At 37.4% G+C, this 26,858-nt stretch overlaps 1 protein-coding gene across 1 annotated transcript in view; it reads left to right on the forward strand.

Moving 5' to 3' along the window:
* Positions 1–26,858, forward strand: part of MIS18BP1 (MIS18 binding protein 1) — a 61,556-nt gene that overhangs the window by 11,145 nt on the left and 23,553 nt on the right. Inside the window, exons 5-9 of the mRNA XM_082649373.1 lie at positions 6,470–6,543; positions 8,227–8,357; positions 13,637–13,724; positions 15,749–15,933; positions 19,626–20,490. Coding sequence (XP_082505499.1) covers positions 6,470–6,543; positions 8,227–8,357; positions 13,637–13,724; positions 15,749–15,933; positions 19,626–20,490 — 1,343 coding nt within the window. The remainder of the gene's footprint in view (positions 1–6,469; positions 6,544–8,226; positions 8,358–13,636; positions 13,725–15,748; positions 15,934–19,625; positions 20,491–26,858) is intronic.

Genomic DNA, 26,858 nt, shown 5'->3' on the forward strand with positions numbered 1-26,858 from the left:
AGATGTATATTTGTTTTTACACCCATTCTTCAAGAGCATGAGCTCTTTTGCTTTCTCATTAACAGTATCTTCATTTTGGAGTTTTGATATTATTTAGTGTAGAGGCAGTGTGGCCTAGTGAAAAGAACAGTGGATTAAAAGTAAGACCTAGGCATTAACTCTTACTTTGCTCTATTAGTAGTACAGTCTGCAACTCCCTTTGGGGATGAACAGTGAGGTATTCTTCTTCAATTTTATTTTTCCTGATTCTTGGGCTTCTATTAACAGCAGTTAAAAGAAGAGTTACAGCATCTGAAGATTTGAGAAGCTTTTCTGTTGTAATACAGAGGGATCAATGAAAGACTTTAGACCATCAAACTATGTTATATTAGGATAAGTTCTCTGAAGGAAGTGTAATAGAAATGCAAGTTCAAGGAGGAAGATACAATGTAAACTTTCCAATTGGTAAAGGTTTGAGCCTTTATTTTTAAAAGGATGATTGTAGGTATCAGACTGAGATATTTGAATTCTGTCTAAATTTTTTTTTTAATTTATTTATTTATTTTCGGCTACGTTGGGTCTTCATTGCTGTGCGAGGGCTTTCTCTAGTTGAGGTGAGAGGGAGCTACTCTTCTTTGTGGTGCACGTGCTTCTCATTGTGGTGGCTTCTCTTGTTGCAGAGCACGGGCTCTAGGCATGCAGGCTTCAGTAGTTGTGGCACACAGGCTCAGTAGTTGTGGCTTGTGGGCTCTAGAGCACAGGCTCAGTAGTTGTGGCTCATGGACTTAGTTGCTCTGTGGCATGTGGGATCTTCCCAGACCAGGGCTCTAACCTGTGTCCCCTGCATTGGCAGGCAGATTCTTAACCACTGTGCCACCAGGGAAGTCCCTGTCTAAATTTTTAAGAGCGGTATAACAGTTACAGTTTCGTATCTCAGTGTATTTATTGGAAATTGCATTATTTGCAAATGTTTAGACTTACGAGGAAAAGTTTTAGATGTTGTCTTAAAAATATGAGGTGGATTAAGTAAAAGATTTAAAGACATCTGTTCTAAGAGACCCTACAATATTAATTCCATCATCTCTATAGTACTGTTTACCTCAGCTACTACACAAAGTCCAAGCCTCCCAGGTCTCTGTACAGTTCTGTACATGCCTTAGTCTGACCCAGTCTCTCACTCATCTTTAACTCTCCCAACATTACATTGCTCTCTTGAACTCGAGTTACAGCATTAGCAAAATGTTATATTCTCAATCTTCTATGAACATTTCTTAACTTTGCTCTAACTAAAATTATGGCTGTTTCTCTTAAATGGTGGCTCTTTTTTCTCCCATATCCCATATTCTGTTGGACCTAGAGATGATATAATGTGTGTTCCTCTTGTTCCTCATCCTTGTTGCAGGTCATTTTTCCTTCCTTCTTTCTAAAACCACTCCTTCCCCCTCCCTAACTTTTGAAGCATGTGCCATAAGGCTTTACCACTCCCTCTGTCCTTTTGTAGTCATCTACAGTGCAACCTCCTAGTTATGAGCTTGCATCCTGTTGAAGGGTTTTGACACCTGTTACTTTTTCCTGTGCTACTCCTTCTGTCGTCAACTCTTGTGACATCAATATCCATGCAGATAATCTATCCAGCCTCCTTGAATTCTTGATTTTCAGAGACGTTCTCCCTACCAATACCCTCAACTCTAGTCATACCCATCCCTTGTCTTTGCCAGTCCATGCACCAGCTCCTCACTTTCAAGCATCCCACTCTCGCTATTAAATCCTGTGTGCTCAGATCATTCTACCTCTAGTACTTTTCCCCCATCCCCACCATCAATACTCCACCCCACTAAGACAACCTTCAGTTCATCAAATCTTTTCTGTCCTCATTTCTCTTACCTTACATAGAGTCCATGGTCCATCATTATAATCATCCCCTTGACTAAACTCAGTTCTGTTTATTGCTTTTCCTTCTGTCTTCCTCTGGCAAAATTGTAACCCTGGTTAAATTTTACTCTTTTTTTTTTTTGCTACACATCTGTACCTGAGAAGTAGAAGATGACTGGAACAAAATGTACAACGATGTTGACTAGTCTCATTTTAAATTTGACAACAAACCTTAAATGGGCTCTCAGTATTGCCCATCAGTCCTGCTAGATTTCACTTGTCAATCCACCCCACACTCTGACTTTCCTAGAGGAGTATGCCACTCTTATTCTCTCTTAAAACCTCCAAACCTTCTCTTTCCTCCTCATTCTCAGTTCATTGAGAACCTCATATTCCCATCACCAAATCTATCAGTCTGTTTGCTGCTATATCCACATATTCTGTGTTTCCTTCTGTTAAAATGGATGAACAGTTTGTGTTCCTTTTCAAGGCCAGTTCATTTCCTCCTACCACCTAAAGGATTTTGTCCTTCTTCCCTCAATTTTTTCCTCTCTTCTGCATCATTCCCATTAGTATATAAACATGCTGAAACATGACCTGCGTTTTTTTTTGTTTTTTTTTTTTTTTTTGCGGTACGCGGGCCTCTCACCGCTGTGGCCTCTCCCGTCGCGGAGCACAGGCTCCGGACGCGCAGGCTCAGCGGCCATGGCTCACAGGCGCAGCCGCTCCGCGGCATGTGGGATCTTCCCGGACCGGGGCACGAACCCGCGTCCCCTGCATTGGCAGGCGGACTCTCAACCACTGCGCCACCAGGGAAGCCCATGACCTGCGTTTTTTAAAAAATATGAAGAAAAAGTCTACCTTCCTTTTACTCCATATCCCACTCCAGCTACCACCCCTTTTTTTGTTTGCTTGTTACAGCAAAACACCTTGAATGAGGTATATATATTCACAGTGATCATTTCTTCTTATCTCATTCCCTATTGAGCAAGTTCCACTTTGGACATTCATATTCACTACGCCATGAAAATTGCTTTTTTCAGGTTCACCAATGATTTCCATATCATTAAATCCAATGATTATTCTTATTCCTTATTCTGTCACTCATGGGGGAGGTTAACACAGTGAATCAGAACATCCTTCTCAAAATTTTGTATTGCTTTTTTGCTTAGGTTCTAGGAACTCTCTCCTAATTTTCTGCTACCTCACTGGGCATTCTCACTCCCCTTTGCTACTTTCTCCTGTAACAACCTGTAAATGTTGAATTCCCTAGAATCCTAGAAACTGATTCTCTCTAGACTATTATTATCTAGTGCCATAGCTTTAAATTCCATTTCTCTGCTGATAGCTGCCAAATATATATGTCCAGCCCAGAACATTCTTGTAAACCCTACTCACATATGCAATTATCTGTACAGCTTCTCTATTGATACCTAATAGGCATCTCAAATTTAACATTGTGTCCCATATTGGTACAAAGTAATACCATTTCACCAAATACTTAGGTAAAAATTTTAGGTTCATTTTGGGCTTTTTTTGCTATCTCTCTCTTTCTCTGTCTCTCTGTCTCTGTCTCTCTCTCTCATACTGCACATCTAAACTGTGAAGAAATCCTGTTGTCTCTGCTGTCCTGAATCTGACCACTCCTTAATTGCTCAACCACTACCTCCTAGTCCAAGGCACAGTAATCTCTTGGATTACTACAGTAGCCTTATAGTCTCCCTGTTTCCACTATTGCCTCTCTCCCCTTCAGTCTGTTTTCTAAATAGAGGCCAGAATCTTTATATATAGGCCAATTTCTACCCAGCAGCCCCTTAATAGAATATTAAATCATGTCACTCCTCTGCTCAAAATCCTCTAGTAACTTCTCACCTCAAGAGAAATCACTGGGACTTCCCTGGTGGTCCAGTGATTAAGACTCCACAGCACTTTCATTGGCTGTGAGTGGGGGATGGGGGGCGCACAGGTTCGATCCCTGGTTGGGGAACTAAGATACCGCATGCCGCATGGCGGCCAAAAAAAGAGAGAGAGAAAACACTAAACCTTTACCATAGCTTGTAGGACTCTACATAATTCAATCCTGGAGATATCCAGCCTCATCTCATCTCTCTTGCTTACTCTTTTCAAGCTACTGTGCCCTCCTTGCTACCTACTTAGGGCCTTTGTACTTGTTCCCTCTACCTGGAAGAATTACTCCCAGATATCCATATGGCTCTTTCCTTACTTCATTCAGTTCTCTGTTCCAAGACCTTCCCTGACTATCCTGTCTAAAAAACAAAATCCTCCATTTATACTTATTTTTAATATTATCACTGCCTGACATTTTATTATTGTCCATTTATTTGAATATCACCACCACCACTCTGCTTGTTTCCAGCCCCCTCACCAACCCTCACCACCACCACACATACAACACAAATGTTGGCTCTAAAGAGGGTGGCCTTTTTATTATGTTTCTGGATGAATCCCACGCCTAAACCAGTGCCTGGAGCATAGTAGAGCTCAACAAATGTTTGATGAATGAATATTTGATTTTTTTTCTTAAATAATTTATTTTTGGCTGCATTGCGTCTTCATTGCTGTGCGCGGGAGTTCTCTAGTTGCAGCGAGCGGGGGTTATTCTTCATTGCAGTGCACAGGCTTCTCATTGCAGTGGCTTCTCTTATTGCGGAGCACAGGCTCTAGGCATGCGGGCTCCCGGACTCTAGAGCACAGGCTTAGTAGTCGTGGTGCCCGGGCTTAGTTGCTCCACGGCATGTGGGATCTTCCTGGAGAAGGGATCAAACCCATGTCCCCTGCATTGGCAGGCAGATTCTTAACCACTGCGACACCAGGGAAGTTCCGATTTTTTCTTTCTTTTTTTAACAACATAGTTTGTTTTTTTTGTTTGTTTTTTGTTTGTTTTATTTTGGCTGTGCGGGGTCTTAGTTGCAGCATGTGGGATCTCTAGTTGCTGTGTGAGGACTTCTTAGTTGCGGCATACGGACTCTTAGTTGCAGCATGCATGCGGGATCTAGTTCCCCAACCAGGGATAGAACCTGGGGCCCCCTGCATTGGGAACACAGAGTCTTACTCACTGGACCACCAGGGAAGTCCCTTGGTATTTTATGTAAGCAGTATGATACAGGATCATGGAGCCAGAGTTCCTAGATTTGTAACCCATCTGTGCTACTAACTAGCTCTGTGTGATACAGGCAAGTTATTGAACTAGACTTTACAGAGTTTCTTTATCTACGAAAGGAAGATAATTGTACCTGCCTCCTAGTGTTATGAGAATAACATGAGTCAGTGTATCTTAGATGCTTGGAACACTGCCTACTGTTAGCTTTTATTGTTAATACCATCTCCATCTGATAGATTCTTTGATATATCTTATAGTTCCAAATGTAGAAGTAGGAAAAAAAATTTTTATTGCCTCTTTCCCAAGTCCTACCTGTAATTTTTTAAATGAATACCCTTCCGTTTTAGTTTCCTGACTCAGCATAAAACTACCACAGAATAGTTTGTCTTTATATGTAAGTTTATAATTTTATATATAAAATAAATGGCGACTCAAAGTATGACTTTCATGGATGTATTTGTCATCAGAAATAGTTCATTATTAGATTGTTACACAATAAAAGCAATAATTTCATAACACAGTTGTTCACAGAAATCTTCCTTTATAGTAATGTAGGATTTTACTTGTCCTAAAATAAAGAATTCTCTGAGCTGTTCAGTTGTTTGCTTTGGAATAGAATACTAAATATAGATTACTAGCAGTCACCTTTATAGGAAATTGAATGCAACTCCAAATCAACTTTGCAAAAAAACAAAAAAGCTCTAATTATATAAGGGTAAGAGTGATGGTGAAATGTATATTACACAACTGTTTTTTTCTCCAAGTTATTGGGTCTCTTGTGAGTTTGGGTATTTTAATGGATACCTTAGGATTTTAGGTGTTTTTTTCCCCCTAGTGGTTAAGGGTATTTGACATAAGAATATTTAAAGTATAATTGATTCTGGATTGGAGAGCAAACTCTGCAGTACAACCTCAGTTCAGTCTCTCTCCATTCATCTTTTTTTTTTTTTAAATTAATTTATTTATATTTTGTTTTTGGCTGCATTGTGTCTTCGTTGCTGTGCTCAGGCTTTCTCTACTTGTGGAGAGCAGGGGCTACTCTTTGCTGCAGTGCGCAGGCTTCTCATTGCGGTGGCTGGCTTCTTGTTGCGGAGCACAGGCTCTAGGTGTGCGGCCTTCAGTAGTTGTGGCACGCAGGCTCAGTAGTTGTGGCTCCCCGGCTCTAGAGCACAGGCTCAGTAGTTGTGTCTTAGTTGCTCTGTGGCATGTGAGATCTTCCTGGACCAGGGCTTGAACCCATGTCCCCACACTGACAGGCAGATTCTTAACCACTGTGCCACCAGGGAAGTCCTCCATTCATCTTTTGTTCAATTATGTATAAGAGTTTTTACCTTATTGCTATTTAAAATAGAATGTGATTCTTACGTAGATGAACACTAAGGACTCATTTGGATTACTCGTCTAAGTTTTTTCTTTTAATTTAATGTAAATTGATTTTGTAATGCATATGCTACAAATAATACAAAAAATAACATACTTCATTTTATGCTTAATTAGGTAGTCCAGCTACAGGAATGGATGATTAAAGTCATCAATGATAACACTGCTATATGTGTAGAAGGAAAATTGACGTAAGTATAACTTTTCGGTATTCTTTTAATAAAATTTGTGATAAGATATACTTGTGTGTAAGAGCTTAAAAGGAGATGCATGACAAATTGCATCTTGGTACAAAACAAAGACTTTCTAATGAGGTTACAAACTGATGGCAGTAAAGTAAAATGAGTATGACCATTGTGATTGTAACCAGCTTTCTTGCTTTTGTCTGTTAACTCAAATTATTTTTAAAATAGTGACAGCTCCAATTTGTATACACAGTGCTTTATTTTTTTCAGAGGTTCTAATAAGTGAACTGGTATTATCTGCTTAATTATATATGATTAGTTAATATTACTACATGCATTTCAGTCCAGATTATCACATCTAAATTGGGACAACCAGATATAAATTACTGATCCAGAAAAGAAATCAAAATATATAACACTTTGCCATACAGCTATATATTAAGTAATCATTGGCACTTTCTGGTTCTCCCTAAAGCGAAAGCATCATCTGGTAAGTGGGCTTTGCCTAGTTCTGCTACTCTATTAGCACAGTTTCCTATTCTTCAAAACTAATTTTCTTAGTAGTTAAAAAAAAATTGTAATAAAAGGTTGTAATAAAACAATACAGTGTATCACTGTTCAAGACACTTACCTGCAAGTTTATAAGTGTATAAAATCAGTCTTGCTCACTTTATTTCTGCTTGCCTTGCACCCGTTTCCTTAATATCCAGAGGCAGCATTGATTGCCCTTGTTGGAATCCCATCACTGCTCTTTACTGGCTGTATGAGTTGGGCAAATTACTTATCCTCTTTTAGTCTCATTTTCTTCATTTGCATGATGACAATAACAGTATGACCTACCTTTTGGGTTATTTTGAGGATTAAATGAGTTAATATTTATAAGACTTTGAGAACAGTACTTTTAGAGTACTATTTAAATATTTGTTAAATAAAATAAATAAAGATAGAAAGAACAGAAGACGAGAATATTGTGTTAAAGTATAATGTATGAATTTAATTCCATTTGACCAAACTAAAGAACTTAACTTTCTTATTTATTACATTTATATTTAGAATGTTTCTTATTAGTTATCTAATGAATCAAAGAATGTTCAACATTTATCTAATACATCTTCATACTTTGTTTTTTTCTATTTTATATTTATTCTTAGTTTCACGTAAGGAAGTATGAAGAGTAGATTTGTGGGTCAGTGATTTGATACTGCAGTTTGTTTTTTCCCAATTTGAACCTCTTTTTGGTACTTTCCAAAGAGGAAGGTAAAGACATTTGGCTATGTAGTGAGGGGAAAAAACACAAGATTAGAATAATCCAAACCATATAACTGCGTGAAAGCTAACACAGTATAGCCCCTGAGGAGAGGGACAGGGAAATCATCCTTTGGAAGCTGAGCATCAGTTGTTAGCACCAGATGAAGAAGGCTGTGCTTTCTTGCTAATGATATATTTTATACTAGGGGTATAGTTTGGCCACAATACAGTTTCTTGGTACTCTGAGGATCACATTAGCCAAGAGGCTGAGTTCTGTTGCAATGTTTGGCCCTCAAATGTTTTGTAACTAGATTAATAGTATTGTAGCTGGAGGGCAAATTTATTACTTTCTGTTATAAATTTACATGCTTATATATGTACATTGTGACTCTTGGTAAAATGTGAATGTTTTGGTTTTAACTAAGCTATTTTTTCTCCTAGAGACATCACTAACATATATTGGCACAGTAATGCAATTATAGAACGGATTAAGCACAACAAACTTAGGACTTTATCAGGCAGCATGTATATATTAAAAGGAATGATAGACCGGATTTCCATGAAAGAAGCAGGTAAAAACTGTCATTACTAATTGATGAATTAGTTTACTAAGTGAAACAATTAACCATATATCTAACAGTGATATACATTTTTTTGCTTTTTACTAGGTGTTTTAAAATTATATATCAAAACTAAAAATTAAAAATAAAATTGCCAACATTATGTAAAACTGTTCTGTATGTTGATCCTTTCCTCTGGTTTAATCACTCTTATTGACAGTTTAAGTCCAGTAATTTAAAAAACATTCAAGTCAAATGTTCCTTGTTTGTGAGAAATTGTAAAAATAAATTATAAGAATATAATTTAGCTCCCCAATTCCTCTCTTTGTTGAACCTGCCCGGTACAACCCCAGTCCTTACAATCTAATTTTCTGCCTGTGCCTTGTACACAGCTAAAGTGACTGAAGAAAAACACATCTGAGTAGTCCACCTTAAATTTATGATTACCAGCAACAAGTTTTGGTCACTTAGTGCCCCTTGGTATCCTACCACAGCTCCCTAATCCATTCACTCTCCCATCCTCCTTGATAACGCTTTCATATTTTTACACATCTCCTACCTCCCTCTCTCATCTAGGTGGGTAGGGGAGCAAGAAGAGGACTTGAGCAATAGGCACAATCAAAAGAAAACCTCTCTGTCACATTTGCTCACCTGCTTGTATCTGTACCTGCTTTTATTGTGGACAAACTTTCCATGTTCCTGTCTGTGTCCACCTATTTATGCTTCAGCTCCTATCCTCTTTTACTCAAGGATATTACTCCAGTAATTCTTCTTTCTCCTATCAAAAAGAAAAACAAAAAACCCTCTTTTGAGTAAGAAATCAGGGTTGTTAGAATGCATTTGTATTTAAGAGATCATCAACTTAAAATAATTATATATATACACTATATATATATATATATATATATACTGTGTAACATACATATACACACACGCTATATATAAACCTCATGGTAACCACAAACCAAAAATCTGTAATAGATACACAAAAAAAGAGAAAGGAATCCAAATATAACACTAAAGATAGCCATCAAAAGAAGAAAGGAGGGCTTCCCTGGTGGCACAGTGGTTAAGAGTCTGCCTGCCGATGCAGGGGACGTGGGTTCATGCCCTGGTCTGGGAAGATCCCACATGCCGCGGAGCGCCTGGGCCCGTGAGCCATGGCCGCTGAACCTGCATGTCCGGAGCCTGTGCTCCGCAACGGGAGAGGCCACAACAGTGAGAGGCCCATGTACCGCAAAAAAAAAAAAAGAAGAAGAAAGGAACCAAAAACTATAAACACAACCAGAAAAACTGCTAACGCAACCAGAAAACAATTAACAAAATGGCAGTAACTACTTTAAATGTCACTTTAAGTGCAAATGGACTAAATGGTCCCAATCAAAAGACATAGAGTGGCTGAATGGATAGAAACACAAGGCCCATATATATGCTGCCTACAAGAGACTCACTTCAGATCTAAAGACACATGCAGATAGAAAGTAAGGGGATGGAAAAAGGTATTCCATGCAAATGGAAATGAAAAGAAAGCCAAGTTAGCGATACTTATATCAGACAAAACAATTCAAAACAAAGTTTGTAACAACACAAAAAAGGACATTACATAATGGTAAAGGGAGCAATCCAAGAAAAAGATATAACAATTGTAAATATATATGCACCCAACATAGGAACACCTAAATACATGAAGAACAAAGCTAGAGGCACCACACTCCCTGACTTCAAACTATACTGCTAAGCTACAGAAATCAAGACAGTATGATACTGGCACCATAACAGCCACATAGATCAACTAAACAGATTAGAGGCCCCAGAAATGAACCCATGCTTATTTGGTCAATTAATTTATGACAAAGGAGGTAAGAATATAATGGGGAAATGACAACCTCTTCAATAAATGATGCTGGGAAAACTGGATATCTACATGCAAATGAATCAAACTAGACTACTTTCTCATACCATGTACAAAAATAAACCCAAAATGGATTAAAGACTTAAATGTAAGACCTGAAACCATAAAACTCCTAGAAGAAAATACAGGCAGTAAACTCGTTGACATATATGCCTTAGTATTTTTCTGGATCTGTCTCCTCAGGCAAGGGCAACAAAAGCAAAAAATAAACAGATGGGACTACCTCAAACTAAAAAACTTCTGTACAGCAAAAGAAACTGTCAACAAAATAAGGCAACCTACTGAATAGGAGGAGATATTTGCGAACTATATTACTGACAAGGGATTAATACCCAAAATATACAAAGAACTCATACAGCTCAATATCACAAGAAGAAACAACCCTTTTCCCAAAAAAGACATACAGACGGCCAACAGATATGAAAAGATGCTTAACATCACTAATCATCAGGGAAATGCTAATCAAAACCATAATGCGATATCACCTCATGCCTGTGAGAATGGCTATTATCCAAAAGACAAGAAATAACATGCGTTGGTGAGGATGTGGAGAAAAGGGAACCCTTATGCAGTGTTGGTGGGAAAGTAAATTCCTTACAGCCACTAGGAAAAACAGTATGGGAGTTCCTCAAAAAATTAAAAGTATAACTACCATATGATCCAGCAATCCAGTTCTGGGTATTTTTCCAAAGAAAACAAAAGCGCTAGTTGAAAAGACAAATGCACCCCTATGTTCATTGCAGCATTATTTACAATAGCCAAGATACAGAAACAGCTTAAGTGTCCATAGATGGATGAGTGGATAAAGAAGATGTGGTGGGACTTCCCTGGTGGCGCAGTGGCAAAGAATCTGCCTGCCAGTGCAGGGGACACAGGTTCGAGCCCCGGTCCAGGAAGATCCCACATGCTGCGGAGCAACTAAGCCCGTGCACCACAACTACTGAACCTACGCTCTAGAGCCTTTGAGGCCACAACTACTGAGCCCACATGCCACAACTACTGAAGCCCACGTGCCTAGAGCCCATGCTCTGCAACAAGAGAAGCCACTGCAATGAAAAGCCCACCTGCCACAACAAAGAGTAGCCCCCGCTCGCTGCAACTAGAGAAAACCCGTGTGCAGCAATGAAGACCCAACGCAGTCAAAAATAAATAAATAAAATAAATACATTAAAATAAAAAAAGATGGGTATATATATATATATATATGTACATATATATATATACACACACAAAAGAATATTGTTCAGCCATAAAAAAGAATGAAATCTTGCTATTGTGACAACATGGCTGGACCTAGAAGGTAATAAATTTTAAGTGAAATAAATCAGAGAAAAACAAATAACATATGATTTCACTTGTATGTGTAATCTAAAAAATAAAACAAATGAACAAACAGAAACAGACTCATAAAGAGAACAGATGCTTGCCAGAAGGGAGGGAGGTCAGGGAATGAGTGAAATAGGTAAGGGAGATTAAAAGATACAAACTTCCAGTTACAAAATGAGTCACAGTGATGAAATGTACAGCATGGGGAAAGGACATATAATCACAGTATTCTAATAGGTTCTGCAGTGAACAATATTCACATTGTTATAATGATGCAAACAATCTTCGATATAATTAAAATTACTGTAAAAATGTGGAGAGAGGGTGAGGAAGGAGAGGTGCAGATGCTAAATCTTCATCTCATAACATTTATAAATTTTAAAATTGCTTTTTTCTTTTTATTGTATCTATATGAGATGCTAGATGTTAACTAAACATATTGTAATCATTTGACAATATGTGTAAATCAAACCATCATACTGTACACCTTAAGTTTATACTGTAATGTATGTCAGTTATTTCTCAATAAAACTGGGAGGGGGGCCCTCTTTTAACCACACTTCTTTCAGCCACTGTTGCTCTCATTTACAGCAAAACAGCTCAGACGATTTGTTATACTTAGATCTAATTCCTCTTGAATTCTTTCTCATTTTTTCTTGAATTCTCTTTAATCACGCATTAATCCTCAATTCTTCACCAAAACAGCCTTTATCAAAGTCACTGGTGGCCCCCACATTGCTAAATCCAGTGTACGCTTGACACAGTTAATCACACCTACCTTCTTGAAACACTTTCTTTACTTGGCTTCTGGAATACCATATTTTCATACTGCCTCATTCCCTGTTCCTTCTTAGTTTCTTTGCTTATTTTTCTTTCTTCTTTGCCTCTGAATGATGGGATAGACTACAGCTCTTTCTGTACTCAGTGCTGTGCTGATTTCTTTTAGGCTTAAATCTCATTCATATTTTGACAAATGCCAAATTTTATCTGTAACGAAGAATAGTCCCTGAGCCACTCAACTCATTTTCTGTCTGCTTATTTGACATCTCCACGAGGATGTCTACAGGTGTCTCAGAGTTAATATGTCTAAAACGTGGTCTTCTCCCTTAAATCTATATAGCCTACAGTCTTCCTCTCTTTCCATGGTTCCAGTGGCTAGCCAGTTTCCTCAGTTTCTCTCACACTCACATCTCGTACGTCAGTACATCCTACTGGCATTATCTCCATTGATATATCCAGAACCCAGGCCTCTGCTGCACCGCTGTGGTCTGGACTTTCCTCATCTTTTGTCTGAATCATTGCTGTAACCTCCTAACTGGTGTCATTGTTTCTCCCTATGTACTTCCACAGATTGTTCTCAAAATAGCAGCTAATTCAGTCCTGTTAAAGTAAGTCAAATTCTGTGACTCCTCCACTCAGAATTTTTCTATAGCTTCCCATCTCACCCAAAGTAAAACACTCGGTTTATAAAATGACCCCAAGGCTTTATAATCTCCCCCAACTACCTCTGTTACCTATCTGAGTAGCCTCTCCTCACTCCACTTCAACTACACTGATTTCTTTGTCATTCTACAAACAGGCCGGGCACACTCTTGCTTCATACCCTTTCACTTTGTTCCCTCTGCTTCCACTGCTTTAACCCTATATTGCCACATTGCTCACTCCTTCGTGTCCTAGGGCTTTACTCAAATGATGCTATTTCTGTGAGAATGTCTCTGTCCTTTTTTGAAAAGCTGCCTGCCCCCTTTCTCCTCCTTTAGAATGAACACACTGGTATCCCTCTTCCCCTTAACTGCATAATTTTCTCCATAGCATCGATGACCATCTAACAAACGAGATGTTTTACTTATTGGTTTGCTTTCTGTTTAGAAGCCAGTTTTCATGAAGGTAGGGATTTTTGTTTGTTTTGTTAACTGCTGAATCCTCAGTATCTATGACAGTGCCTGGCACATAGTAAGCAATAAGTATATATTTTTAAATTATTTGATGAATTAATGACTTCATTTTAAAATCTAGACTTTCAGGTAATTTTTGTTTGTTTATCATTAAATAGGTTACCCAAATTATCTCATAAGGAAATTTATGTTTGGATTTCCAGAAAAATGGAAAGAGTACATTGATAATTTTTTAGAACAGTTAAGGTAAAGTACCTTCTAACTTTTTAAAAAACAACTTTATTAACGTATAATTTACATTTGATAAACTATCTTTTAGGAATAAAATTTGATGAGCTTTTTACAAATGTATATACTCATGTAACCAATGTAAAGTGGTTTTAATTTGTATTTTTGGAAATGTCAGTTTTGAAGCTGTCTTTGATCACAGACTTTGAGAAGGCAGTAACACTTTACTAGAACTTCTGTAATATGGAATAAATCTAAAAGGAAAATAAAACCTTTGATGTATTTCAAGGAGTCATCCACAATCACTTACCCTTTAAGAGGCATTTAGCTGTTAAACATGAGTCTGAAGTTCTTGATCTTTTTTTTTTTTAATAATTTTATTTTATTTGGCCGCGCCACATGGTGTGTGGGATCTTAGTTCCCTGACCAGGGGTCAAACCCATGTACCCTGCTTTGGAGCGTGGAGTCATAACCACTGGACCTCCAGGGAAGTCTGGTCTTTTTTTTTTTTTTTTTTGCAGTACGTGGGCCTCTCAGTGTTGTGGCCTCTCCCATTGCGGAGCACAGGCTCCAGGCACCGGATGCACAGGCTCAGCGGCCATGGCTCACGGACCCAGCCGCTCCGCGGCATGTGGGATATTCCCGGACCGGGGCACGAACCCGTGTCCTCTGCATCGGCAGGCGGACCGTCAACCACTGCGCCACCAGGGAAGCCCTGGTCCTTTTTTAATTCATTCATTCCCTCAGTAGTTACTAAGTGTCATTTGCTTAGCAGACACTGTATCAGCCTTGGGAAAACAAAGAAGAATTTGATTACTTTTTTTTTTTTTAAATCTTGGTTTGTTTGTTTTCTTTGTACTCTTTTTTTTTTTTAATTTTTGGCTGTGCTGGGTTTTCATCGCTGCGCGCAGGCTTTCTCTAGTTGCAGGGAGCGGGGGCTACTCTTCGTTAAGGTGTGTGGGTTTCTCATTGTGGTGGCTTCTCTAGTTGCGGATCATGGGCTCTAGGCACATGGGCTTCAGTAGTTGCAGCATGCAGCCTCAGTAGTTGCGGCATGCGGGCCCTAGAGTGCACAGGCTTCAGTAGTTGTGGCCCGCAGGCTCAGTAGTTGCAGCTTGTGGGCTCAGTAGTTGTGGTGCACGGACTTAGTTGCTCTGCGGCATGTGGGAGCTTCCCAGACCAGGGATTGAACCTGTGTCCCTTGCCTTGGCAGGTGGATTCTTAACCATTGGACCACGAGGGAAGTCTGAATTTGATTAATTCTTGCCCTTAAAAACTCATAGGGGATAGGTTGTGTAAGTTGACTAATCATGTCACAATGTAATAAGGTATAACTGGGGCTGGCAATTTTTTTCTGTAAAGGGGCAGATAGTATTTTCATGGGTATGTTGCCTCTATCACAGCTACTCGACTCTGTAGTGAAAAAGCAACATAGATAGTACTGAAAAGCGAGAGAGAGGCATGGACATATATACACTACCAAACGTAAAATAGATAGCTAGTGGGAAGCAGCCACATAGCACAGGGAGGTCAGCTCTGTGCTTTGTGACCACCTAGAGGGGTGGGATAGGGAGGGTGGGAGGGAGGGAGACGCAAGAGGGAAGAGATATGGGAACATATGTATATGTATAACTGATTCACTTTGTTATAAAGCAGAAACTAACACACCATTGTAAAGCAATTATACTCCAATAAAGATGTAAAAAAAAAAAAGAGTGAATGTGGCTGTGTTTCAATAAACTTTACAAGAACAGACAACTGGCAGAATTTGTCCTGTAATTTTCTTATAATATCAGCTTAAGTGGGAAATACAAGAGCATAAATAAGAAGAACTTAAGAGGTCATTAAGATGTTATACTTAAGTTGTTTGTGGGAGGAAAAGGGTAGAAGCCATGAAAGCTTAAATAATGTAAGATTAAAGGTAATATGCTGGGGGAAAAAGCTTTATCTGAGGGACTTTCATTTATTATTTGTGGGTTTCGTTTTTTGTTTTTGTTTTTTGAGAACCAATATTAGAGGAAAAATACTATACTTGTTTTTAGGTCTTGTGAAAAGAAAGGAGGAAAGGCCAGACAAAAACAGAAAACTGAAAGAGTTGTTCCTGACATTCGAAAATCAATGAAAAATGATGCAGGGGAAAAAAAAACAGAAGTCCTCCAAAGAGCCACTGCCACTTGTGACCTTGATTGTGATCATTTGGGTATGTTTGCTCTTTTCTTCTCTGTTGGTATAGTGGTAAATTTTTACCTGAGCTCCACACTGTTTAATTGTTTACAGTGAATTTAGTATTGAGTTCTTGACTTATACTGCCCTAAAATTCCTGGGTTTTTTTCACTGCTTAAGAGGAGAAACTGCAATGTAGACTGCCTGTAGTCAGCATTCAGCTTACTTCATTAAATTATACCTTTTAATTAGAATACCAAGAACACTGATCAACATAACAATGAAAAATGATTGTTCTTTCAGTTTTCTAGACGCCAGGTATTTAGGCTGCCAGCTTACCTCAGACCTATATTACAGATACCTATATTTTTGTACTAACTATTATTCCTGTTAATAGACAAAACCAGTTTGCTTTCATGGAGGTAATGGCATGTCTTTTTGAATGACCGTTGCTATGAAGGTAGCTGGCAGAACTGTTCTGTGTCAACTCTACCAAAACTATAATCTGCCTCACATCCACCCAACCCCAAGGTGAAAAAAAGTATTTATAGTCCTTTCTAGATAATATAATGAGTAAAATTCCTAGACTCTGTTGTATAAATTTATGCCAATTCTACCTTGATCTTACAATGAAGAGTTTTACAGAACTTCAAGAGTTCAGGGCTGCTTCTGCCAGAAACATAGCACCATACTGGATATAAATGTACCTGTATGTCACTCCCCACCCCACCATACCCTATTTCCTGTCCCCCACCCCCATTGAAACTATGCTCATCCTTTGTAGTACAGAGAAAGGAATAAGTATGTGGATGACTGCTTCATACAGCTAGCAAAAATTCACTCCTTAACTGTTGATCCAGTTCCTTCTCAATCCTTCATTTTTTTTTTTTGTTTTTGTTTTTGTTTTGCGGTACGCGGGCCTCTCACTGCTGTGGCCTCTCCCGTTGCGGAGCACAGGCTCCAGACGCGCAGGCTCAGCGGCCATGGCTCACGGGCCCAGCCGCTCCGCGGCATGTGGGATCTTCCCGGACCGGGGCACGAACCCTTGTCCCCTGCATCGGCAGGCGGACTCTCAACCACTGCGCCACCAGGGAAGCCCTCAATCCTTCATTTTATCAAAAGTCATCCTATTTCTCGCGAATTAGGCATACTGCTTGTTGTCTTTGCTAGACCTCTTCAGTATTCTGGAGTCCTGGGGCTACAGCACCTGCTATATACTTTTTTACTCTGAAATTTAAAAGATCCCTAAAAGTATATCTAACTTTGAATTATTTATTAGTCTTCTTTAGTCTTAGGTCTTATCATCTCCCTACCCCCACTCCTTCCTTTCACTTATAGTACTGTTTTTCAGGAATTTGAGTCAAATTGTGAGTATTACTGGTAAAGTATTTGAGAATACAAATGTAAAAGACTAAAGTTTGATAATTTACATGCCAGCTGTGTCCAAAGGAAAATCATTCAACGAACATTTTTAAAGCATCTTCCATGAACTTTGATCTATGTTAGCTGTTAGGAACTTAGAGATGAATAAAATGAGATGCTTTTCCTTGAGAAGCTCAATTTAGGGGAAGATATTACTGTATTCTGTTTTGGATGTATCATTTTTCCAGTGTGATTCATTAGATCATTGTTTTGTGAAACTATTAAGACAGTGAGTGTCTTCTTGTCACATACGTTATTTTGAGTGGTGGTATTTGATGCTGTTATTGTTTGTATTATCATTATCATTACACTTTCCATGAGAAAACCACTGAAATATAAAAAAAACCACCACATCTAACATTAAACAACTGAGGTTATGCAAAGGTGCCAACCAATGATAATTTAAGATGATATAATTGCGTGTGTGTATTTTAATGATTTACCTAATGTTTTGTATATTCTGTAATCTATATATTATAGTATTGCTCTTAAAGTACTTTATATATCTCTGTTATTATACTTAACAGTATATTGTAAATGATTATAATATCAGCCTTCCTCCCCATACTGTAATAATCTCAAGAGCAAGGAGTACCATCCATTGTGCATCTTCAAGTACAGACTTCTATGAACTTAATACCATAATTTAGTTTTGTGTAAGTGTGGATTTTCAGAGTAATTTCATTGAAATCCTGCCTACCAGAATTTAAAGAACCTTTTCTCTACACATTAGCAAGTTTAAAATTTCATATTGAGTTAAATTCATCAGCTTAATAGCACTTTTTCTTATCTTATTTCTTCTAGGTGAAAAGAAATGAAAGTGAGGAACATTTATAAGTGTTTAAAGAAGTAGAGAGGAAACAATACTAACACTATTAACTTCATACAGCTTAGGTTGAAGTATCCAGAATGGTCTGAATCTTTATTCAAATTATTTAATAAAATGAATAAAAATATTCAGAATAAAAAGGTTTTGTTCAAAATTAGAAAGTTCAAAATTTTCACATTTCCAATTGAACATTTGAATCATGTTTATATGAGGAATTAGAAGAAAACTCTTCCTTCATAATATGAAGATACATGATTCCATTGAGAAATCATGTAGAAACTTTCCTGATTACTTTTGTCTAGTGCCACTTCTCCATGAACTATAATTTAGAGGCTTCTTTTTTCCCCAGCATTGAGTATTACCCATGAGTCTTTCATTTTGTCATTCATCTTGTAAAATGGCACATAATATGTGTAGGTTGTTGGAGTACTTCACTATGATGATTGGTGTGATGATTTACAATTTGTATATATTTATAATTGTATAATTTAAAGTTAAAATTAGTTTGGCTTCTGGTTTCCTAAGTTTCAAATTGGAGAGTTTCTCTCATTTTAATTTGCTTTCTTTAACCAGTGACACAGTATAATAAAGATTCCCAACTTCTGCTTTGGTTGTTAGTCCATGATGCTTCATGGAGTTTTGGGGGATTCAGCAAAAATGTACCTCTGTGACCACCGCTGGGGATGCATATGGGACCATGCAGATGGAGTTCCATGTTTTCCTAACTCTCCTAAACCAGGATAGCTTCTGTTCCATATATTACATACCTAGTAAGGTTTTAGCAACCCTAGTGGTTTTCCTTATGTCTTCTTAATATTTTACTTCCAGATTTAACAAATATTTAGCATCTCCTATGTATGTGAAAGACTGTACTAACTCCAGCAAAAAAAAATCAAAAATGAAGACGAAATTCTTACCATTAAGAATTTTTTTCAGTTGAAAGATAAGAAAAGTATGTTAATTATAATGCAGGGCACATTGTCAAATATGATATTATTTGAAAGTATTCTGGAAATCTGAAGGAGAGCTTTCATTCAGTTGAGGGAATCAAGACAAAGTTTCTGGTTAGGTGGGTTAGAAAACAGAAATAAAGAAGGTTATAGAACAGAATTGAAGCAGGTGGTAAGTGAAGGAAACTTTCCAAGTAGAGTGAATGACATTAATGAAAGTTGAGAAGCAGTGGATTAACAGACATAGAATATCATTCAGATTTGGGTACAGTGAGTGATTAGAGCTATATTGAAGACCAGGCAGAGGAACTGTGTACACTAAGTAGACTGTGAGACGTCATGGACAGATTGGTATAAAAATTAGTATATGTTTACAATTGAAGGGGCAGTGATCTGAACAGACCAGTGCTTCAGGAAGATTAATTTGGCGATAGTGTTTAAAATGGAGTTTGTGGGGAAAGAAACAGTATATTTTATTTGGGAAATATTTTTTCTATATTTTGTTTGTAGCTAATTTGAAATTTTGATCTTTGGTTTTGTCTTATGAAATTAAAGAGAGAACTGAAGAATCCAAAGTATCCGTTGATATTCTAACATCAAGGGAACAGTTTTTCTCAGATGAAGAAAGAAAATATATGGCTGTTAATCAGAAGAAACCTTATATTTTAGTAACACCACTCAAATCTAAAAAAGTTATAGAGCAAAAATGCATGAATTATAATCTGTCCTTTGGCACCATTAAAGCAGTGACAGATTTTGCAGTGCGAAAGCATCAAAAAGAAAGTAAATCAAACTTATGTGAACCTACAAGTCCAATCAGCAAACCCACAAAGACTTTAGAAAGTACATTTGAGTATAGTGTGGGTCATAAAAGTAAAAACAAGGAAGGTTGTAGTGAATGTGATTTACTCACTGTCAACCAGAAAATAAAAATACCTAGTCCTAAAAAGGAACAAACAGTCACCTCTGACTTTAAGAAAAATACAAGGTTATCAAAATTGAAGAAAACTGAAAATCAAGTAACTGTGTCATTTTACAAGCATCAGTCCTCATCAGATTTGTCTAATGAAGAGAGTGAAAAAGGAAAGGAATTTAGAAGGAAAGCTGGGGTTGTTAAGAAAACCAGAGCAAGAAATACCAAAGAAATAGTGGTTCACTTGAGAAAAAGCACAAGAAAAACAAGGACAATCCCAGTGATGTCTGAATCTGAAACTGAAGAGAGTGAAAATGAACTTCATATGAAACAAAAGAAAGCTAGATGTTCTGCTAAAGAAAATCTTCAGAAATCTGATATTAGCAATGAGCTTCCAGTTATTGAGACAATGGGATCTGGCAAGACAAACAGGTATTCCTTAGCATGTTTACCTGGTTTAATTCAGGATGAGGAATGGAATAAGAAAGAATTACAGAAACTTCATTGGTAAGTAGTCAGATTTGACTCTGAAATATCTAGAGGGGCCACAAAACAGTTTACAACATAAAAACTCCAATAAGGGGCTGATTTAATGACTTCTATTTGTTAATATGGAAGATGTCATCCAAAAACACATGGAGAGAAATTAAAATTTATATAGGGAGTAGAGGGAGAGTACAGATAACTTCTAAATAGGTTCTTTGTGGCCATCTATAGCCTGCATGTGAGGAAAGTGAGTGACCCTCTTTTCTTTTCATTCCCATTTAATATTTCAAGAGAGTCCCCTCCCCCTCCCCCCTAAAAAAGGGTAACTATGTGAGGGGACAGATGTGTTCATTAATTTGATTGTGGTAATCATTTCACAATGTATATGTATGTCAAATGATCACATGTACACTTTAAATATATACAGGTTTTTTTTGTCAATTATACCTCAGTAAAGCAGGGGTAAACCATTTCAACACAGACAAATGCAGCTCTCTCACTTAGCTTCACATTTTAAGGAATATTTTATAAGTAAATTTACTATTATAAAACTCTAAATTTGAATCCAAATTTGTAGATTATTTAGTACAGTCTTTTCCCCCTCATTTATAGAAGAGAAATTAGTCTTAAAAATTCAGTGATTTGTCCAAGGTTTCTTAATTAGTGCTGCTTGATAAATCAGGTATGATGAGAATTGGATTTAGCTACATAGACTTGAAAAGCAGTTTCAGTAGTGTGGTAGTTAGTATTGGAAGCCAGATCATAGTTGAGAGATGAAGAGTGAATGAGACAGTAAAGACAACCTAGATGGATGACACAAGAAATTTGGCAATGATAGGGAACAGAAGAATGCATAGTCATAGAAGACAGTGTGAAGATAAGGGAACATGTATGTTTAGTTGCTTGCTTGCTTGTTTGTAAGGTGACTCATGCCAGGGTATAATGGTATGTTCTTGGAAATGATCTAGTAGAAAGAAAGGAAGATATGATTGATAAAAGAGGGAAGGATAACATAGAAACACGCCACATTCAGTGTTCCATTCTCTTGTGTACCCCCAACTTTATAACATTTGGAATTCATTTTCAAATCTACCTTCTCTTCCTAAGGCATCTTTGTGCCACTGTACTCTTCCTTTCTCGATTTCCTAAATTTTCCTTCTCTATCTTATTTTCAGGCAGAGAAGGTTTTCTTATTCTTCAGACTTCTTGGTTTTGGCTGTTTGCTTTCTAGCAGTCGTGTATTCCAGTGATCTTTTCATTTCGAAGTTCTACTTTTCCTTTTTGCAAAGGGACTTCCAAATCTGTGCCTCTGGTCTTGAATTCTTGTACTTAGGTTTGTATTTCCCTTTCCCTGCTGGACATCTCTACATAAATCTCACCTACAGCTAACTTAATATGTCAAAAACCAAACTTAGTTTCCCCTGCCTGTCCACTTTGCCTGACATTCCTGTTTCTGAATATGTAATTTTTCTAGTCAACTAGGTTTAAACTCTCTATTATTATTGATTTTTAATCTAATTTTTTAAATCTAATTTTTTTTAAAATTAAGAAGCTACCAGCTATACTTAGGCAATATTGTGGGTTCAATTCTGGACTACTGGAAGAAGGTGAATATCTCAACAAAGAAAGTCACATTAATTTTTTGGTTTCCTGGTGCATATGAAAATTATGTTTACACTCTACTGTAGTCTCTTAAGTGTGCAATAGCATTATGTCAAAAACACCAGTGTATATACCCTAGTTAAAAAAAATAATTTATTGCTTAAAAATGCTAATCATTTGAGTCCTCAGTAAGTTGTAATCCTTTTGCTGTTGGAGGGTCTTGCCTTGATATTGATAGCATTTTACCCACAGTAGAACTTCTTTCAAAATTGGAGTCAGTCCTCTCAAACCCTGCTGCTGCTTTATCAACTAAGTTTATGTAATATTCTAAATCCTTTGTTGTCATTTCAACAGTCTTCAAAGCATCTTCACCAGGAGTAGATTTCATCTCATGAAATCACTTTCTTTGCTCATCCATAAGAAGCAGTTCCTCATAAGTTCAAGTTTTATCATGAGATTGTAGCAATTCAGCCACATCTTTAGGCTCCACTTCTAATTCTAGTTCTCGCTATTTCCACTACATCTGCAGTGACTTCTTCCATTGAAGTCTTTAACTCCTCCAAGTCATTCATGAGGGTTGGAATCAACTTCTTCCAAACTCCTGTGAATGTTGATATTTTAATAGACCTCTTCCCATGAATCACGAATATTCTTAATGGCATTTTAATGGTGAATCCTTTCCAGAAGGTATTCAATTTACTTTGATCCATCAGAGGAATCACTATCTGTGGCAGCTCTAGCCTTAGGAAATATATTTCTTAAATAATAAGACTTGAAATTCAAAATTACTCCTTGATTCATAAGCTGCAGAATGGATGTTATATTAGCAGGCTGAAAACAACATAAATCTTGTACATCTCCATCAGAGCTTTTGGGTGACCAGGTACACTGTAAATGAGCAGTAATATTTTGAAAAGAATCTTTCTTTCTGAACAGTAGCTCTACACAGTGGTCTTAAAATTTAAAATGATTCAGTAAACCTTGTTGTAAATAGATGTGCTGACCTCCAGGCTTTGTTCCATTTATAGAGCACAGGTAGAGGAGATTTAGCATAATCTACCTAAGGACCCTAGAGTTTTCAGAGTGGTAAATAAGCATTGGCTTCAACTTCAAGTCCCCTGCTACATGAGCCTGTATCAAGAGAGTCAGCCTGTCATTTGAAGCCAGCCATTGACTTTTCCTCCTTAGCTATAAAAGTCATAGATGGCATCTTCTTCCAATAGAAGACTGTTTTATCTGCATTGAAAATCTGTTGTGTAGTGTAGCCACCTTCATTGATGATCTTAGCTAGAGCTTCTGGATAACTTGCTGCAGCTTTTACATTAGCACTTGCTGCTTCACTTTGTACTTTTATGGAGACACTTCTTTCATTAAACCTCATGAGCCAACCTCTGCTAGCTTCAGACTTTTCATCTGAAGCTTCCTCACCTCTCTCACCCTTCGTAGAATTAAAGAAAGTTAGAACCTTGCTCTAGATTAGACTTTGGCTTAAAAGAATCTTGTGACTGGTTTGATCTTCTATCCAGATCGCTAAACTTTCTCCATATCAGCAATAAGGCTATTTGTTATCATTTGTGTGTTCATTAGAGTAGCACTTTTAATTTCCTTAAAGTACTTTTTCCTTTGGATTCACAACTTTACTGTTTGGCACAAGAGGCCTAGCTTTCAGCCTGTGTCGGCTCTTGACATGCCTTCCTTACTAAGCTTAATCATTTCTAGCTTTTGATTTAAAGTGAGAGACTTGCAATTCTTCCTTTCACTTGAACATTTAGAGGCCATTGTAGGCTTATTAATTGGCCTAATTTCAATACTCTTGCATCCTCGGAGAATAAGGAGGCTCAAGGAGAGAGAGAGAGAGATGGGAATGGCTGGTCAGTGGAGCAGTCAGAACACACACGACATTTATCAATTAAATTCACTGTCGTATATTTGCACAGTTCATGGCACCCCAAACAATACAAGAGTAGCATCACAGATCACATAACAAATATAATAATGATGAAAAAGTGTGAAATATTGTGAGAATTACCAAATGTGACAGAGTCATGAAGTGAGCAAATGCTGTTGGAAATATGGCACCAATAGTCTTGCTTGACACAGGGTTGCCACAAACCTTTAGTTTGTAAAAAACACAGTAAAGCAAAGGGCAATAAAACAAGATATGCCTGTACAGCCTTTTTCTTAACACTACTCTTTTTTTCAGACCTTTAATGCCTTTTGCCTGAACTGTGTAAGTAGCCTTGTGTTTTTACTTTATTCTGTTCATCTGAGTAATCTGTTTTATACAACTCCAGATTAGTCTTAATGTATAGTTGTGGTTCTGACACATCAAAAACCTTCACTTGCATTCTTGCTCAAATTCAAATTATATAAAGATTTCTTCTGCCTTGCATTGAGAGTAATAGTTGACCTCAGTTATCCTTTCCAGCTGTATCCCCCATTATTTCCTTTAATAAAAGTTGTCAACCTTTGCTGTATGTTCAGATCATGCAAGGAGATTTTTAAGTGCCTGGACTACAGAAATGCCAGTTTCCAGTAAGATGAGTAAGCATACTCCGCTCTGTTTCTTCTATGCAGCTGTAACACCTGGACAGAATTCTTGGAACAGCTTTTTGTTGACTCAGGAAGATAAATAATAACAGGCTGATTGAGGGAGACTAGAATTTTAAGAACCACCAAACTGGAAGTGAATTTCCAGTTTTTCCTCTAGATATTCCCCCAAGCTAAACTCAAGGCCACCTAAAACCAGGAAGGGGGCATTGAGGCAAGACAAAGAGAGTTCAAAGAGAAGCCCTTCAGTTATGGCTTGAACAGGAAGGGGGATTACTAACACTCAGAAACAGTAGAGGAAATCTCTCAGTTGTTTCTTTTTCTTTTCTCCTTTCTCTTATAACCCAGTACCCATACAATCCAGCAGGAGCAAGCATCACAGCATCATTTGGGGCCCACACATACCTAAAACTCAAAGTGCGGAACCTTCCTCTCCAGTTCGGGTAGAGGTCTCAAAAGGGTGGGGCAAACCATTTTGCAATTTTCTCTTTCTGTCCTCTGCTTGGCCCTGAGAAAGATAAAATTTTATAAAGTGTGCAGCAGAGCTGGGTAACTAAAACCCCAGGTTTCTGCCAGAGAATCAAAAATGGGAACCCTAGGGAACCAAAGACTGCAGAGAGGGAGGACCTAGGGAAAGCAACCCTATAAAGTTGTTTATGAACTTTTAGGCTCACCCTTGAGTTGCCCATTTGTGAATCTGATCCTAAACAGCATACCCAAGACTTTGAGAACTGAACTAAATGGTAGACCACCATGCAGTTTCCACAGCCACCCAGTGTCCAACATGCAGTATATCCTAATAACACTGCAAAGCTTTAAAAATGGAACTGACACTGAAACTGCAACCACAGAAGACTGACTGGAATTTATAGCTCAGATTACAGCCAGGTTGGTTGCCTGCTAAAACAAAAATATTAATATTCTCTATAAAATATATGTAAGACCCAGAGTTTTGTCATTCAAAATGTCTAGGAAATAATCCAAAATTACTTAGCATACAAAGAACCAGGAAAATTTCAACTCTTATGGAAAAAATAATCAACAGATGCGAATGCTGGGATTGACACAGATGTTGGAATTACCTGACAAGATTCTGAAGCAGGTATATAAAAATGCTTCAGGAACTAAAAGCAAACATTCTTGAACAGAAATTTATAATGTCTCAGCAAGAAATAGAAAATGTAAATAAGGATCAAATGGAAATTTTAGAACTGAAAAATAAGATAAAAACTCACTGGATAGGCTCAATAGCAGAATGAGATGAGAGAGGAAAGAGGCAGTCAGTATCAGGAATGGAGGAATAGGAAGACAGATGGCAACTCTGGGTAAATACAGTAGACTTCTCTTGAGTTCTTGTAAATGTTTAGCGGTTTAAGGCAAATATTGCATTGCATGATGGAGTTCTTCAGTGTTTATAAATGTGATACAGAAGACAAGTGAGGAAGAGGCTTATATGATGGTAAGATTTTACTTGAAGTAGTAAGATACTGATTCTGAGTTGACTGTTCAGTATGTATATAGTAAACCCCAGAGCAGCCACTAAAAAACTACACATATCTTCAGACATTTAATAGATAAATTAAAATACTAAAAAAAAAAGGCAGAAAAAGGAAATAGAAAACAGGAGGAACAAAGAAAAACAATTACATTAATTATGTTAATAATATAAATACCATTTAAAAGATTGTTAGAATGAATTTAAAAACATGATCCCACTGTGTTGTATAAAGGAAACTCACTTCAAATAGGACATAGGTAAGTTAAAAGTGAAAGGATAGATACATACCATGCAAATTCAATAGATAGCTGGAGTGGCTATACTAATACTAATCAAAGATTTCAGTATGAAGAAAATATCGAGAATAAAGAAGGACATTACAAAATGATAGAAGTGCCATTTCACCAGGAAGACTTAACAATCGTAAATGTGTATGCACCTGAGAACAAAACCTCAAAATACATGAATCAAAATCTGACAAAACTAAAAGGAAAGTACTGAACTGAAAAGAGTCAAATCCACAATTATAGTTGGAGACTTCAGTATTCTTGGTAATTGATGGCAGTAGTAGACAGATAATTAGTAAGGGTATACAAGAACTGAATGAACAACACCATCAGCCAACTGTGCTAGCTGACATTTTGGAATAGTGTACCCAACAGGGAAAAAACACATTATTTCTAAGGATAGGTGGATTATTCACTAAGAACATTTACTAGGTCATAAAACAAATCTTAAC

The sequence above is a fragment of the Grampus griseus genome (assembly GCF_964374135.1).
Source record: "Grampus griseus genome assembly, chromosome: 2".
Classification (NCBI taxonomy): domain Eukaryota; kingdom Metazoa; phylum Chordata; class Mammalia; order Artiodactyla; family Delphinidae; genus Grampus; species Grampus griseus.